Source organism: Varroa destructor, unplaced genomic scaffold (genome assembly GCF_002443255.2).
Source record: "Varroa destructor unplaced genomic scaffold, Vdes_3.0 BEIS01000001.1, whole genome shotgun sequence".
In the NCBI taxonomy this organism is placed as follows: domain Eukaryota; kingdom Metazoa; phylum Arthropoda; class Arachnida; order Mesostigmata; family Varroidae; genus Varroa; species Varroa destructor.
Window position 1 is genome coordinate 70396978 of NW_019211454.1, and position 18363 is coordinate 70415340.

The 18363-nt window shown below is 36.9% G+C and overlaps 1 protein-coding gene across 4 annotated transcripts in view; it reads left to right on the plus strand.

Annotated features, from left to right (window-relative positions):
- LOC111255405 (uncharacterized) overlaps positions 1-17801 on the plus strand; it is a 20021-nt gene extending 2220 nt beyond the window's left edge. Inside the window, exons 1-26 of one of the 4 annotated variants that reach the window (XM_086979933.1) lie at positions 156-648; positions 1978-2122; positions 2598-2854; positions 3164-3235; positions 3565-3832; positions 4018-4263; positions 4501-4553; positions 5207-5695; positions 5916-5984; positions 6230-6385; positions 6808-6931; positions 7189-7351; positions 7916-8039; positions 8977-9091; positions 9604-9749; positions 9971-10179; positions 10600-10784; positions 10972-11093; positions 11588-11722; positions 12162-12334; positions 12493-12673; positions 12970-13255; positions 13643-13844; positions 14469-14553; positions 16137-16255; positions 16759-17801. In XM_086979933.1, coding sequence (XP_086836059.1) covers positions 517-648; positions 1978-2122; positions 2598-2854; positions 3164-3235; positions 3565-3832; positions 4018-4263; positions 4501-4553; positions 5207-5695; positions 5916-5984; positions 6230-6385; positions 6808-6931; positions 7189-7351; positions 7916-8039; positions 8977-9091; positions 9604-9749; positions 9971-10179; positions 10600-10784; positions 10972-11093; positions 11588-11722; positions 12162-12334; positions 12493-12673; positions 12970-13255; positions 13643-13844; positions 14469-14553; positions 16137-16255; positions 16759-17146 — 4644 coding nt within the window. In that variant the 5' untranslated portion in view covers positions 156-516 and the 3' untranslated portion in view covers positions 17147-17801. Of the gene's footprint in view, positions 1-153; positions 649-1977; positions 2123-2597; positions 2855-3163; positions 3236-3564; positions 3833-4017; positions 4264-4500; positions 4554-5206; positions 5696-5915; positions 5985-6229; positions 6386-6807; positions 6932-7188; positions 7352-7915; positions 8040-8976; positions 9092-9603; positions 9750-9970; positions 10180-10599; positions 10785-10971; positions 11094-11587; positions 11723-12161; positions 12335-12492; positions 12674-12969; positions 13256-13642; positions 13845-14468; positions 14554-16136; positions 16256-16758 lie in introns of those variants that run through there. The other 3 variants (XM_022817352.2, XM_086979941.1, XM_086979945.1) reach the window with 3 other exon arrangements.
- The last annotated feature ends 562 nt before the right edge of the window (positions 17802-18363 follow it).

Here is an 18363-nt window from a genome sequence, read left to right on the forward strand (position 1 = left end):
ATATATATATCAGATTAGCGTATTATATTGCGATTACAGTATAGGTTTTCACTTTTTATTTGCTGCTATTATGGTATACTACTCTTACATCTGTTTAGTGGTGTCAGCATATTTCCGCCAAAACCTCATAGCAGACGCTTGGTGGGAATAAACAAAATCGTTTCGATCGTCCAATGATCAACGGCATTGGTAGTGTATCGGTGTTTTGGCAGCGCTTCAAATTTGCTATAAAACAAAATGTTAAATATTTTACGTAAAGCTCAATTAGTGAACTAAATTGACTGATAAGCGTCAGAACTTCATGTTTGAACATTTGCTCTTGATTGACAGTCGATGGCCTCCCAAGCATCACGCCCGATTTCAGACTAAAACTTAATACTTGTGTGGAATTCATGTGTCAATCAGGAGTCACCGAGTATTTCAATGCTTTCCGACAGCCTCCAGTTGGACGCTCTATAATATAAGATCGTAAAAGAAAACGGACTTGAGCGTTGTAAATTATCGGTATCCATACCAATGTCGTCCCAGTTACGTTCAACATTCAGGAATAATTACTCAGAGCAACTGGAGAAATTTTTCGCTAACTATAAACAGCAACCGGTAGTTAAAGCAAATCGAGCGCTCTACATATCCGATTGCTTCGCCTCTGTAAGTTGTAAGGCTACTTAGGAATATATACAGCTCAAAAAGAATACATCACGATTTATATTAGAATTCATAATATAAGTTAAATAATAAAGCATTTAATTTTAACCAACGGTAGATTTTTATAAACCTCAAATGGCAGAGGAAATATACAAATTATAAAAATATCTCTACCTAGAAATTAGTTATAACTGATCTTTGTGATGTGCGTTATTTGTTTTGCCATTGGCGTCATATGGCATTTTTCGTATTTCAGTTGTTTTTGATTAAAGTCAAATACCGATATCGTTTTATTTCTTAGTAGTAGTAGTCAATATTTGAACGTTATGGAACGTCTTATCTGTTCATTTTACATAACAGTCTACATGCTTAATATTATATAAACGTTAAACAAAACCCGATACAAGATATATATGTGCGATTTGTTTGAAATAAAAGAAGATTAAATAGTATTCTTTAGTGTAAAAAATGTATATAAATAAATTTTAAGTGAATGGGATTCAATCAGAATAAGCAGCAAATAAAAATGGTAGACAATTTGTGGACCATAACTCAGAGAATTTAAGCTCTGTATAAGCACCTATTTATCATGTTCGGCTAAGTAAAATCTATATCACCCATGCACACACGGGCGTTCTTAAGAGGCAGAAACTAATTACTCAAGAGGGTATTGATGAATAAAAGAGTCTTGTTTATTCTAATTAAGCTCAGCTTATTTCTCGTAATTTACATTTTAATACATATTGTTGAATAAAACCACCAGAATTAGTAAATCAGTCTTCAAAAATGCGGTTCGCAGGTGTTGCCACTGAAAAATACCCCCTTTAGCCTCAATATAGGTTCTATTACGGATTTAGGACATGCTTGGCATACTTAGAGTTGTATTATGTTACACTTCAACGGAATACATAGTGAAAATTATTTTTTATGTCCGACTACACAATTTCTTTGTTGGAACAGACATCGATGGTATCACAGGCATCGATTTGTGCTGATTGACCGTTTATACGAGATTATTGAGTATGAAAGCTTCGGGTTTTCTGTTAAGCAATTTAGAGATATGATTACAAGACTATGTGTTATAAACTCCTATGCGAATACTAAAATTAAAATCATTAAGTGGCCAGAATGTAACTATGTTTTACTCCGATTTTTGTTTTCAAGTAAGCCATGTAATAAACATTGACGATTCAAACAGTCTCGAAACACATTTAGACCTCCGTAAATAACAGCCTACCTCCAAAATATTTTCCGTACCGAAATATAATAGTGTACATATCATTAGATAATAATTGGGGAATGTTGTTTGCTTAATTATTATTGTCCTTTCAGTTTGAACCTGGCGAAATAATTATCAAAGAGCCCAGCAAATTCTTTCGAACGCTCGATTCGAATGTTAACTGTAATATCCGTAAGCTTGAACGTCGCTGTAGAGAGCAGAGCGCGCTAAGCGCTAACAAAGCGCTGGAGCAAAAGAGTAAGCTAAAAGATAATAATCACTGAGAAGTTAACTGTTTTTTTTTATTAAATTGATGACATTTTAAATATATTAGAAAACGCTAATACACTTTCATCAGACATTATTTTGCATTGAAAATCGTTTTGCTTTTGCTGTATAACGTACTAAACGTTTCACACTTGTTTTATATCACTGCAGTACAGTTTTCTAATAGTAGCATAATAACTACTATATTTAATAAATAGTCAAGCTTATAGTCACAACTTTATTTGTAAAAAGCAAGCCCGAACATGCTGAAGAAATCTGAGCCACATCTATATACTCTTTGTTGCCACTGCCAACCGAATAGCGAAATTCGTTCGGCAATTTGGACGCTATTGAGCTTCAAGTTCGCTACAGATTAAGTGGTGGTGAGTAACTGTAGCTATTAATAATAGAAAAGCTAACTGGTTGCCTAATTTTTTTGCGCTGCATTTATCTGTTGTTATGGCAGATTCCGAGATCCCTTCAATCCAGAACTTCTTCATTAAAAAACAGGCTAGCGATGCCGTTTGTGGTTCTGAGCAACGTGCTTGTTCTGCAACAAATCTAACTACCGCGCATTCAACTAATCGTTTGCCAGTAACAGCACTCAACAGCAAAGACTCTAACAAGACCGCAGTCGATGATGACGCCATATTCGATAACCTTCCGTCGTCGCCACCAGCGACGCGTTTACATGACACTCTGCAGACAACATACGCACAGCAGGTAAAATTTTGCGCGACTACGCAAGCATAAAACTGAGTGAAGTTGAGCCGAGCTGATTTGTGCAGTTAACACGACTCTAGCGTCTCTTGTCGTCTAGGGTACCATTACAGGAATTTGATTTTCGAGTTAGCAATTATATCGTGCTTTATTAAATAAATAACGTTAATAATAAACGTTAAGTAGTATTTATCCATAACCGGATAAAATAAAAGCATGACAAAACACTGTCAAGTAAATAATGCTCCACGTATGAAGTATACGTACATCTCTACGTGATGTTTGTGGTATTATTGCTAAATGTGATTCCAGAGTCAGAATAATAAGCAGATCGTTAGTGGAAGCATTATTGACAGTGGAGATGAGCTTCTAGCGTCTATCGAAGTGAGTGTGCTGTTTTAATTTTGTACGTTTTGTTGTCTCAAAAGCTGTTCTTGAAAAAAATGTACATTTCTATAGCACTACTATTTACATTCCATATACATATTTAGAATTCATGTGCTACTTTTTTGAGAAAACTTCTCGATAACTTCAATTGTGTTTTTTTACTTCGCTTGGGCGATGCGACTATTTTTTTAATATAATTGCCAATTCTTAGATTTAAAAGTAGTAAACAACGTATATCACGTTACGTTTTTAATTGCTTATGTTTAGCCATATGGCAAAAAACGGCATACAATTCAAAGGTACATCTAATTTACCATATCCTTCAGGACGGTTCGTTACCTACAAGAACTGGACCAAAAAGGCCTGTAGCTGATTCGCCTACCTCCGGCATACCGCCAAAACGCGCTCGAATCAGCGATTTTATCGATAAAGAAAAGAATGAATTATTCAATCTCTCCGAAGATGACGAACAACTTAGAACAGATAAGGTTCCAAGTAACGGAAAATCTTTAAAGAGGGTCAGTTGCAACCCCGACCCTACAAGTTCAGATTCTGATATCGAGCTTGTACCGCTTGCTTCTAGAATACCCAAAAGTAAGTGAGGTTTTCAGTTAAAAAGGTGTTATTAAGAGTCGAGCAATTTATTGCAGACATTGTTTAATTTTGTTGTAGTTGATCCTTAACGAATTATCATTCTCACTCATAATAATCATATACAAGGATATATACCTTAGTTATATACTTTGGTTATTTCCTAACTGAATTGATTTGCTTTGCAGGCGCTTTGCGACAGCCTTTAAAAAAGAGCCATTTACCAAGTGAAACCAATAACAGAAGTGGTAGAGACCATACTTCAGACGTGCAAATTATTAAAACGGAATGTAAAACTATTGCGCCGTCTAGAGATCAAGCCTCTAAGCGCGTGATTTCAATACTCGATTCTGACGAAGAAGTGGATCTCGATTATGAAACATTGCTTAAGAACCAGCCATGTCTAAGTAGTCGACATGGGACAACAGAGAGAGGTAACTTGCGTGAAGTAAATAAGTATATGAAAGTACAATCACGTCTCGAACACTGCAATTAGCTCCCTGATTCCTGAATAATCTGTATCTTCATTCTATACGATATATTATACATCTTTAATGAAGACTAATTAAATTGTTAGACTAACTACTATGAAATGTTACGAAAAATTATATTTCACAAATATTCATCATGTTATTCGCTCACATAACTGATTAAAATCGAACTTATTTTAGACGAGATTGGTGTTGAGAAGAGATTTGGAATACAGGCTGCACATCCTCTTTTGGTAAGTGTTATGGGTACGCTGACGTTCAATTCCTTGATCAATAAGCAAAATCTTTGTGGTGTATGTGTGTGAATAATCCAAGTCCTATAAATACTGCGACAACGTTAAATCACAGCAAATCAAACTCTAATAGTCATTTCCTGAAAATCATTTTTTAAAACAACATGTATTCTCAGGATAAGTCAGTTCATAGCACTCTAAAATCATCCATTTTTGGCTGTTCTCAAGGAATCTATTAACTCTGTCATGCGCTCGATACAATGCTAATAGTATTGTTGTTAGATGTTAGATCCATCTGAATAGGTGACTAGTAGTATAGATAATCACTTTTCATAATCTATTGATGTCTGCATGCTTCATGATTCTTGACTACAAACTATATTTCGTTGTATATCTAGTATATGCCAGCTAATGTTCTCGTTGTGTCTAGTTAAAGGTTCCGTTGTCATCCTTCTGATTCAGTACAGATACGTTTTCTTTCCATACACAATATTATGTATCATGTTGATTCAGTAGTAACATTAATATGAGGTCAGAGTAAGTAAATAATTCATAAATTTCCTCTTCTTTTAGATATCATTGGCAATATTGCTCGATGATAAACATTAGTTTATAGCATGCTGTTTGTTATCGCTTTTGTTCTCATATTACAGCCCGCGAAACGTGACTGTACTCCGAACTTATGTGTTCTTGATTCGGAGAGCTCAAACGATGCTGAAGTTAAAAACCGACCGAACCAAACCTTTAAAACTGAATATGTTCTCCCGAATGAAATGCCCACATCGGGCATTAGTAGTCCTCATCAAGATACTCGCGACCGTTTTCAGACCGTGTCTACTCAACAATTGACTTCAAGTTCTCGTTTTTTGGATTCTGAGGGTTTAAAAAACGTTAACTGTTCAATTAGACAGGAACCCAAATGCCATATCGGAGACACTTCTGATGATGAAGTATCTTTAGCAGAGCGTAATAATATTACCCGAGATACCCCTAAGAGCTTCATATTTCCATCAGCACTGAAATCATCTGATGTCGAGCAATATGACTACAAACTGGAAGAGCTAATACGTAGCGACTATTCGAAGATGATAATAGTCTGTCGGGAACTTATTAACAATGGAGTGATCACACCAGAGGCCAAGGTTATTATAGACAAGACTTCTCTTTTTATTTCTTTTACTAATTAAAACCTACCTAAAAGATAAACTTACGGGTTTCCTAGTCGGCATGGATAGCATCTCTCTGTTTAACAAATAACATCACTGGTTCATGAACACAACCAGGTTATCGATTCATCGTTCTTAATTTTCTTCTCTTATATAATGTATCTAATTGAAATTATTTGGCAATACGCATTTACAGAGGGCTCTCAAGGAGCACCAAGAGCTACGCCTTCAAATTGAAGAAAGGAGTACCCCAGCAAGGCCTAAGGTGTGGTATGCGTAGATCTGTGGAGAAGCTATTTTACATTAATTGGATAGTGGTCAATGAATGTGATAGATTTATATAATAGTTTCTGTAATTGCATCTGGTATTTGTTTCAAGGAATGAGACATCAGGCCGATATATCGTACAAGCAAAAAAAAAACACTTGTAAAAAATGTGTTGGAAAATTTAGCATTCAGTTGATCCAACTGTCAACATAATACGTTCTAAACATGAGTTATCGTTTGCAGACACGTTTTTCGTTTTCAAAAACGCCAAATGAAGGACCAGTCCAGTCCCTAGGCACGGACATCGACGTTACACACATGGGAATTTCGGAGAACCCAGCAAAGGTTGAACGAGCATCAAGTAGACCCTCTGTAGTTTTGGGACCTACGTTATCGCAGGTATCCAATACAAGCAAGACTGCCTGACGAAAAACGCTAGCTTAAATCAAAGACGTTTCGTGAGGACACTACTTTCGCGTACCGGAAAAGTTCTGCATCATGCTTGTCTCTGAGCTTATTTTCGCACCTGCGGTACATCTCCCGTGATAAATATATTTCATCTTGAAAACAAAGCGTACTGTTCCAACGATTTATATCTCAAAACGACCTATAGCGGTCATTAAAATAAATTAAGTGAGCAGAAGACTTGCCGCTGTTAGGGTCTTTAGTGTGAGATGATATGAAAATGATATAACATGCAACATCTGTAATGAATACACACGTCGTATTTAAAATTTTTTAATTGGGCCTGAGCAAATACTTTTGCCATCACTAGGGAAGGAATACCCATTAAGTTGAATTCTATTTGGTTTTAATGTCAGGACTCCATAGATCCTGTAAACAGCCATGAAAACCATCAGAACGATACAAGCGGCGACGATTATCCCGTACTGGCTCCACTGAGTGTGAAACTCGTCCAGAAAATGGAAAAAAGAGCTTTTACAGGTAAAACTACATTCTCGTTTTATAATGCATAATTAGTGCACGACTAACATTGAAAAGTTCTCCAAAAGCAGATGGAGTAACAATGAAGTTCATTTAGTTTGTTACATTCCTCTATATGACATATTTAATAATAATCTGTCAAAGCGTGGCTTACACCTTAAATGAAAGGCGACAGATAGATATGTTAGCTGCTTAGTAATGTTATCGAAGTTTTCAAGATTTATATTACATACAGAAATACTTTGAATTTGTTACAGCTTTGCCTGCGAAACCTCAGCCTGAACCAAAAGTAGAGCCGGCTGCTGTGATAAGCCCAAACATCGAGTGCGGAGTACCGGGCACATGTTCTGAGAAATTATCTCAGACAAATTTTTTCTCATCCGACGACGAGCTCCTGTTCAGCACCGAAGATGACAAACAGTCCGTTCTTTACAAGAATTTAGTAGTAAACTTAGTACCGCACTATATCCTAGTAGCACCACACGTACAATATGTATGAGTACCACAAATGCGGTTTCAAAAGCAATTAATATCAATCCATTTCTGATATAACACGTGAGGAACGCTAGCTACTCCGAGAGAAACAAAGTCGCGATAGAAGTGATATTTGAAATCCGTGCGAGGCAAAATATAAATATAGGTGACATTTCTGCCAAGACATTACCCTGGTGAAAAGTTGTTTGGACGAAAATGCTTGTCACACAATCACCGGTACATGTAAATAAAAAAGTGAAGATTGAGCATGCAGTAGCTTTCTGAACAGTAGCACTCATACGTGAGTTTATATGGGCAAGGTTAGTTCAAAGACTTGCCTTTAGTGGAAGATAAGGAGACTAAATAGCAATAGGCTACGTTAGAAATATAATTACACAAAATTTATAGGTACTTGAAGCAGCTTTAGGTTGAGGTGCTTACAATTTGTAACATTCATTTTATTTTTTTTCTACTTCACACGAATAAATAAATGCACCGTACTTATTTCAGGAACAACACAGTGTCATCGTCGTTGCAGCAAGATGAAATGCAACTTCGAGGGAAATTTTCAGGAGATTCGAAAGATGATGGGGCAACCGGCGAATTTGATGGTGACACGTATCATTTTTCCAATGTGAGTCAAACGTCTACTTTCATAGGCTGAGAGTTATTTGTTCTCTTGTTCTCGCAGACGGAATTAATTTTTAGTACACAGATTTATAGCATTTTAGATTGATGAAATAGTTGTTGGTTTAACTTTTATCATAACAAAAAGCGGTGTGATGGCTAAAAGGAGAGCGCAACTGACTTGAAATCTGGAAAATAAGGGTCTCTACTGATCGAATTCCACAACTAAGCAAAAGAGAATTGTTGCACGATGTAGGAGATCTGGTGTCCTATATCATTAGACACAAACGTAAAATTATGGTAGCGATGAATTTGTCATTGCTGTCACAAAAAAGGAAAAAAGGAGGTCGTATGATGATTCAAGGGTGACTTGGCTGCTTGTGAATCTTAGCACGTATGGATGGTGTACACATGTCAAGTACCGAAAACAGACGCAATGCTGTATTTCTGTGGTGGTACAATGGTGTTTGGCTAGTAACGTGAGAAACGTAAAGCTGTTCTAGGTTGAAACATGGGTGTAAGTATTCCTTGGTATTTCAAAAAAGATTCGGGCAATAAAAAAACGATGTCATAGTCTTTTTTTTATTCCATGCAAGCGTTTCCGCACGCAAAATTCGAAACATTTTATAATGACTGTCATAATCAAAAGATACTCATAGTAGGGTGAGGCGCCTTATGTACTATTGGGCTGGATAATTATAGACGTCAGGTTGGAGTTAGTATACCGTACCTATACATCAAGAATTTTGTCTCTACTTGTTTATTATGCCAAGCCAACCCGAAGCAACAGCTTATGGCGTTCTTTAAAACACCGTTTATAGCAAAAAATAACCTTCAAGTCAGTATTTTGAATAAGATCAAGAATTGAAAAGCTTTCTTATCACCCATAGTAATTTAGATGTATGCATACATTCCAGCTAATGTTTGACCTGACTTTTTTCCAGGACATGCGAGAAAAATTTGAGAATATTTTTGGGTTAAAGGCTTTCCGTCATAACCAGAAACAAGCGATTAATGCCACGCTTCTTGGCCATGATTGTTTCATCCTTATGCCCACAGGTTCGTACAGATTAGATGAATTCGGCTAATGACAATGAGACTTATCAAAAAAAGACCAGCACAGTGTAGCTTTTAAATAAGCTTTTAAATAACGTTAAATAAACGCAATTTAGTTCGAACTATAGTGAAACACTGCTTTTTGTTGGAATATATTTCTTTGCTTTAAAAACTTTATTGGCCGGAAAACAAAATCGGCATAACGTTTAGAATTTGTCGTGTAAGGTTCCTATATAGGTTGATGTCAAAGTTCGTAGAGCTATTCATTATCAGATCTATATATAAATATACTTTGCACAGAACCCTACGCAGAGTCGCATACACTATCAGTTGGTAGACATCTACAATACATATTAAAGTATAGTAGATATTTACCTTCTACGTATTTTCATTCCTCATGTTATATAAATAAAAAGTGCTCCTTTTCAAAACGTAATTTCGATTCATATAAACATTTTTGTAGCCTATTAAAACTAAAGAAAATAAATTCACATACGTATTGTCACTGATCACAGGTGGAGGAAAAAGTTTGTGCTACCAGTTGCCTGCGGTCTGCTCCCCTGGAGTGACTCTGGTCGTTTCTCCTCTCAAGTCACTTATACATGATCAGACGAACAAGCTCACTGCGCTGGGAATTCCCTCTGGTTATCTCACATCCGAGGTCAGTTAAATTTCGGTAGCTACTCATGTCTGTATCTAATGGTATAAAATGAGCCGCTGGAGCTTTTTGTTAGTCTCGAGGTCTATCCCTATAAGAACAAGACATTTTCTTGGAATTAAATGAACAATTGTTTACGATGCGAACCTTGGAGGAAACTAAGACTTGCAGAATTAGTAGCAACTTGCGCCACCGCATACCAACTCTGTTATTAACATTTACAGGACGATGGCAGTAATGGAAATGACACCGATATTTATGGAGATTTACACAGTGTTGAACCGACCTTAAAGCTCCTTTACGTGACACCCGAAAAATTGGCTGCCTCGAAGAAGCTTCTGTCTGTCCTACACCATCTGCAGAAGCGTAATCGCCTGGCACGATTCGTTATTGATGAGGCACACTGCGTTTCTCATTGGGGACACGATTTTCGGTAAATAATGTACATATATATATGTATAGTAACAATAATATTTGTTCCAGAGCGCAGATATAAAGATTTGAGTGCTCTCTGCTTTTGTGCCAGCCTTTTCATCGAATAATAAAAAGGTTGAAACACTCCGAGAATCGACTACAAACGGTGTAATGTCTACCAAGACTGAGCTCTTAATAAAAAAAAGTTCATAGAACCATCACCATAAAGTAGAGAAAAGCACGAACTCCGGGCTAATAGGTTATTTTTGATACATTCTTACTTTTATGTGGTAGCTCTAGCCGATGATCTCCGATCAAAGCCACCCGTTAATGCACCAGGCCAAGTCATTATAACTGAGTCAAGCCTTAAAATGTCCTTTGAATGAAATTTAAAATTAAGAGATACAGTACAATTATACGTGTACGAATGCACCAACAGGCCAGATTACCAGAAGCTGAGTGAATTACGGAAACGTTACCCTGGCATACCAATGATGGCTTTAACGGCTACTGCTAGTCCGCGCGTTCGTCAGGACATTTTGGTTCAGTTACAGATGAAGCAGCCTAAGTGGTTCTTACAAAGCTTCAATAGGACTAATCTGCGTTACGAAATTGTGCAAAATCGTGAGTAGCTTAACGAAACCAATGATAGATTATAGTCATTCAGTTTCATCAACATTTTTACTCGTTTGCATCCCAAGATGACCTTGGCTACCTGTTTATAGTAGTGGACAGATATTGTATTCAGTTTAGTTCGCGTATTAAGAAAGAATTTTTTCTGTCTTATTATTATCTTGCTTTTGTTTTTCAGCTAAAAAACCCGTGGTCGACGAGATCATCGAGATTATAAAAAAGAAGTTCAAAAACAAATGTGGAATTGTGTACTGTTTATCTCGCAAGGACTGCGACGATACTGCTGCAAGGCTAATGACGGTAATGACAAATGAAATAGTTAGAATTTTTTTACCAGTAATCACGATTGTACTTAAAGCCTTTTAATATAACTTCCTATAATGTATGCCAAAAGCAGCAGAAGACAGCAGCCCATCTCGGACAAGGTTAGCTCTGATCCACGTTTCCATTTGTTCTTATCGCGGCGAATGTCGTTAGAAGCTTTGATTGTTTTTCGTTCTTATTATAGCATAGAATTGTGAAAGACAAGTACTTTAAGTAGCCTCAATTGCTACACCTGAACCCATTTAATTACTTTAAAGAACTGTGCGTACGTGATTAGATATAGAATAAGATTATATATATCAATTAGAGAGGAAAAACAGTAGGAGAATTTGAAACGATATGAAGTGTACTAATAATCAAAATAATAATCGCTTATCAGCTTGAATTGCAATGCATTCTACTGTATATGTGGGGTATTTTATTAGCATCAGATGTGACCTAACAGTGCACCACGTGGGTTCGAATTCCAGGCCGACATCTCTGCCATCAGTTATCATGCAGGAATGGATCCCCGAGAACGAAACCAAGTCCAAGATATGTGGATCAACGGTGATAAGGACGTCGTATGTGACTTCTGCATTAAAATGCATTATACACAACATTATGTATGCAAATACCGCAAGGTTGAAGCATTGTGGTATTTGTATTAATAAAACTTGGACTGTTAATCGTAGTACAAATTTGTGTTATTGGTCAGAACGTCAGTGTAAAAAAGAATCTGGTTCGTAGCGGCATCACCAAACTTGTGTTGAGTGCTATATTTAGATTGCTTACGGGTGGCCTGCTATTTAAAAGGACAAATTTCACGCGACGTTTTTTTTTCGCATATTAAGAACAACATAAGCTTGGTTTAGTTGAGATTTTTTTTATCAATGATACCTTAATATTTGTCCCGTAGTGCGCTTGATTTCCAAACTGCGCAAGATTCATTGACATCATTCATTGACTACAGGGAGTAAACGAAGTTCCCTTTAATGGCTCTGTTGAGTAACAAACTTTATGTATCCAAAGTCAGCCTTAGTATCAGTTTACGTTTTATTTTAGGTTTGTGCTACTATTGCATTTGGTATGGGCATAGACAAAGCTGATGTTCGCTTTGTTATTCATGCGACACTACCGAAGTCCGTGGAGGGCTATTACCAGGAAACGGGCCGCGCTGGACGAGACGGTCTCCCATCCGATTGCATTCTATATTTCCGTATGGCGGACTACATCAGGTTAGTTTAGTAGCCAAACAGCTTTTGTTTCGTAAACAAACGTAAAATTTAAACAGATTTAGAATGCTTTTCAATACGTTTACCCGCATTGTATGAATCCACTGTTATTTCTATTATTAGTTGTATTAATTTTCTGATGTTGTTTAATATTCGCTAAGGTGGCGCAAGTTGATAGAAAAGGCAAAGGAGACGTCGTCACTGGAATCAAGGAACACCCATTATGCTAACTTATGGATAATGACCCGTTTTTGTGCTAACGAAATCGATTGCATACGCCACCAGATACTTAAATACTTTGGAGAAGACTTCGGTTCAAAGTTCTGCGAATCTAACCTCAGGGTTAGTATGTAAATTCGCGTTGAGAGTGTTAGAATAATGTCAGTCTCATTGTGTAAGTATCGAAATTCAAGAAACGTTAAAAAGAGACGGATACTAGTGATGAGAGCAGACCATTCACATTCCATCAGCCAATAGAACATCGAAATTTGCTATGATGCGCTAAACGTACTAGGAAAAAGAATTTAAGTAACAAGTAAAAAGAAAAAAAAAGAAAAAAGAAACTAAGCGCATTGACTTAAAATGCACGGTGATTAAGTTCTGTTTGTGAATGTACTAATTTGGTGGTACTGTTAAAGGTGTCTTGCGCCAATTGCAGCAGACGAAGTAAGTCAAAAATCGAAGAAGTTGATTGTACTCAAGAAGCTCGCCATCTTTTGGAGTTAATCGAGAAAAAGAGCTGCAATAAGCAGCACTCATTTATCACCCTACTGGTTCTTATTGATGTCTTCAAAGGGGCAAACAGTCGGAAAATCCGGTGTGACAATCTCACTTCAGAAGCAGCCTATGGACTGGCTAAACAGCGACTCGTCAGTATAGACAAGACTTTACCAGAGAAGCTCGTCAATAGACTCGTCATTGAAGGTAACCCAAGTTTTATATCTATGTATATTTTGGCTCCCTCAACTCTGCTTTATTCACATTTTTTCGCTTCTTTTTTTGAGAAACATCTTTATTGGATGCAATTAGGTAAATGCTCATTGTTACGTAGTAATGATGTAATGATACGCAGAAAAATCATAATTCAGTTACCGCTGTGTATTTAAAGATACATTTATCTACAAAATCAAAATTTCTCATATACAAAATCAGACTCATTTATGCTGCTTTTCAAGGTGATTTCTCTCCATAATTGGTAATTCATACAATTGAAACCCTTCAATACATTTAATACACATCTGCTTTTATCTTATGAACAAACACTTGTCAAGATCATGGTTACAATTTATTCGGCTTGTCGTTCCTTTTTAGGCTATCTGAAGCAGTTTGTAGTTGAAACAAAGCATGCGGATGCTGCGTACCTTGTCTTAGAAAATAAAGGCCGGGTGTTTCTGCGGCAAGCAGGCTCGAAGCTAACCGTGAAAATCCTGAAACCCAACAAAGCACTGGTGCCTTTAGACGTACCCCGGAAGCAAAATGCGCTTTCAGAAATGTCTGCCATCATCAAGAAAAAGTACGGTAGCACAAAGAAGAATCTATCTGCTCGTATCATAATTTGGATCTCTGTTGGCTTATGTGTAATACATTTTACTAAATATATTTGGGTCGATATCTACATCGGTGACTTATTAAATCTTAGTGGTTTCTTTCATCTAATATATTTCCAGATCAAATACCTTTGGAGCAATATTATTACTAGACTTCGTTATGTATAGTATAGATCTACAAATTACAGTTACATAGGTTGTAAGCTCGCTCTATTAAAGCCTGTTGACTTAATGTTATGGAATAATATGATGGAATGCTCGGTTTCCACACATGCGCAGTTATAGGCCAAGAGGTAGTTACTTTACAGATACACTATTATTTTAAATAATTTTAAATAATTTAAATAAATAATATACATCCTTCTTCAAATTGGTTAGGATAGTCAGGGTACGTATTGCTATATACAGAAACACGTTAAACTTCTTTTGATGCAAATTGAAGAGCGGATTTCGGCACAAGTCGGAGACGTTAGGAAGTTACTTTGGCGCTAATGTGCCGTCAAAAGCCAACAAAGGGACCTTTAGATACATTAACGGCCTATCCTACTTTCCGCAGCCAAAATACAATTAAAACCTATTTTTGCTTGCAGCTGTATGGACTGCCTTATCACGGAAGCGAAAGCAATTGGCCGGGAAAGAGGAATGTTCAACTATACACATCTTTTTTCTACTGAGGTGAGCGGGATGGGATTTATATAGCGATCTAGAGTATACAGAAATATTGCTTGTGTACTATAAGTGCAAATCGATATGAGCTTTTTAGATGTTCAATTTGAAGTAAAGTCATTCAAAAAATAAAGTCATTTGTAAAAAGGCAAACCAGCGGATTTCGAAATTAAATAACTTTTGAACTACGCGCCGCTAGCAGATGAAATTTTGCCTATACATACTCCAGTCTTCTATGCTTGTAGTTAAGTTTACTCTAGGAAGAAATTAGTTGAGAAAGAAAAACTTTTTTCTTTGTGTCGAGAAAGACGTTCAGTGGCTAAATCTTTATTCTTCAATGATCGCAGTGCTGCGGAAATATATATGAGGTTGATATGGTAAGAAGACTTCCCATAAAAGCAAGGCTTCAACTATAAAAACTCTGCTGGTCAAAACTGGCATTTCACATATAACGTGTTACAGAGTTATAACCCAAACGCTGAAAAGTGAGAAAAATGGGTCCCTGTGAATGGCTTCAGGCTAGTTGGAAACGCGTATCGTGTATTTTACGTACAGTTGGTGGAACTCTAATCTACAGAAAACCCGCCTTGAGTAGACGGCCACCATATACGAAGCACTGTTAAATCTCTGCCGCCATCCGGAGAGAGACAATGCGAGAGGATGTCGTGGTCCAAAAATAAAAACGAGCTCGGTTTTAGTGTTGAGTAAAGTCGGATATAAGGTGATAGTAGTACTTACAATGCGCATTAGGGATACCTGCTATTACGAAATCTCGCCGAAAATGAAGCAATCAATTCAGCTCGCTATCTCTAGTTCCTCAAAAAACTTATGAACTGTTGGCACCACAGTCGAAAGCGCTGAATCTGGTTATTTGACAATAACGCTAGACCTAACATCCATCTCTTAATTACTTTCTTGATTGAGCAAAGGAATATCTAACCTTGGCTTCAATCCAATTGATTCTTTCAATCTAAGTTTCCACAGTTACTGGATTTTTCAAGCCCAAAAAAGAGCATTTAAATGGGCAAGCTTACCTCACAATCGATTTTATTAAAATTACTTTTTTATTAAAATTTTAAAAATTATAAAAAAATGTTAAAATTGCATACAAAAACGCGAGATGTAGGTATATAGCTGTCCAGAAGTTGCCAGGGCGCTAGAATAAGTACGTAAAAAACAAAGGAAAATAGTTCTAACACATATTAAAATAATTATCATTTCAGCCCAAATAGTTCAAAAGTGCTTGTGAAGTCCAAGAAGACTTGTAACAGCCTAATGTAACGGTTTAGCAGTAAAACTAACTCATTAAAGTAACTAGCAAATTGACCTAAGCCATATGAAGCCTTCCATGATGAAGTACGTTCAATCCAACCTTGCATTTTGCTCTAAGAGCTATCCGCGTACTTCTTCTGATGCTGTTCTTCTCTGACTCCTTCCTTCTTTTTATCTGCTGTTACTAAAATGTACAGCATATTAGTATACGCATGTATCTTTTATTATTCAATTATTTTCGTGAATTACGCTTTTATTTTTAGTGAGATTTCTTTGTTCTATCGCTATATTGCTAACTTTGTTTCTTAATAATTGTGCAGAATCTTCGGCTGCTCTCGGAAGTTTTGCCGCGCGACTTGGAGACTGCTCGTCGTCATGTGTCACTATCAGAAGTATTATGGAGAGATTATGGCGAGCGTCTCCTTAAAATTACTCGCAGGTACGTAGAGAAATTTTCCCAAAACTGTGAGTAGATTTATACTAATTGTTGATTCTTTAGGCGAAAGAATTACAGATTATATAAGGGAAACGTAAAAACGACCGGAGCCACGTACTTTGCATTTTCCCGTGTTTCTTAGTTTTATTAACAGACTGTACATAATGGTCCTCACACTATATAATGTCTAGACCAGTGTATTTCATAGTCATTGTTTTTAGTTAATAATTTTATAATTGCAGAGCATCATGGAAGGAGCGTATCTCTTATATATGAACAGCTCTTTTAGTGAATAAAATATATTATGGCATTACTTCCTTCTTAAAGACGTTCTAAAAGCACAAACGGGTTGCCATCCGATAAAACATAAGCGTGTGTGTGTGTGCAGTACAGACGTTTCTTTTTAAACATATAGCTGTGGGTTAATGTAGAGATCAATAATGATCATTTTCATTACAAAACGTAGCATTAATATGAAAACGCCGTCGACATCGTTTTTTTTTCAGCTTTTCTGCCAAGCTAGAAATAGCCGACCTAGATTTTTCGACAGACGACGATGAGAAAGACACAGGCGTAGGAAACGACACCTGGGACGGGCCCCCTCCCGAAGGGGCTATGACGAACAACCCTACCTGGAGTGGGCGTTCTTTCAGCCGAGGCGATCGCAGTCGTCAGGGTGGACGTTTGTATAAAACGTACAAAAGCCGACTTGCGAAAGGAACCAAACAAGGCTCATTATTGTCAACGCATGCCAGAGCAAAGAGAAGAGGTCAAGTAAAAAAACAAAAAGCGAAACTTAATTCTGACGGTGTAGATATGACCAACGTGCGAACAGGAAATCCACTCTCTGGCGTTAGATTGATGAATGTTCCCGGCAATCGTCCTTGGAGTTGATGTTTAATGATTGACAATTACTAGTACGATACCCGCTCAAAGCAATACGCGATTCTCTAATGTTGTAAGGTCCTTCAAGTTGTCCTAAAACTCGCTAGATAGAACAGCCATTATTGCTAGCGTATGTGATCGCATTTACATCCCTTAAAAATGATAGATTCGCATCGATTTTATAGTGTGTTTCATTTTTCAGAAATTGAAATGCTAAAAATGATCTCTCATATGATGCGAGCAACTAGAAAAGAGGGATTTATAATATACTTATGTTTACATCCACTGGTCGTTTATGGCCTTAGTTGTTAATGCTATGCGGATCAGTAGATATCGGAATGTTGATAGAACAGTTGGTTAGATGTGGCAAACAGTTATTATAATTAATTGACTAATAGATTATGACCCTTACGGTCATACTAAGCGAAAATACTTAAGTCTAGAAAAATCAAAAATGCAAGTAATCGAGGAATATATCAAGGCCTACCTAACGTGATGTGTTTCCGGGATATGACCAATATCAATCAAAATTATTTTAGTTCTTGTTAATTTGTTGTGATATAATTGTGTTTCGCGTAATGCATCTAGGATGTTCCGTGAAACACAGTAGCATAGATTTTGTAATCTGTAAAAATGTAAATACATGCAATTTAGATACAGCTTAGATACAGAAGGTTGTTTATTTCATTAGTAACAAACTGTAATGGAGTATGCGTACCTTAGAAAATAATACTGTAGCACTCGAAACGTCGTCAGAGATAACGGAACAATCCTTACGGCAATAGTAAGTGTTTATCATCATAGGTGAATCAGGGACGTATTTATGTACCTACACCATTCGTCCTATAGTGAGAGGAACTCTCTCACTATCAGCCTTTTGAACACTACTAGATCAAAAAGTAGGCGATTTGGTTCTACAGAGCCTGGACATGTGGTTATTATGGCAGGCCTTGTCGTTTTACATGCATTTGCTGAATGCCGACGTTTTGGAAAAGAACAACGCTTCACGGAGCTATATTAAGGCACCATAGGCGTTAGGCTTTGCGCAAAAAAGGACGACACAAATAACGGCGCTTGACTCAGTGCATTTTCGTGGTTAAGAACCTATGACTTGGTCTCTTAATGTTCAGGCTTGATTTCGCAAATAAGTTCAGGTAATATTTTCTAATGGCAATAACACCACTCTCTCCTCTCACCTTCTTAACTATCGCAAAACGTAGTGAGGC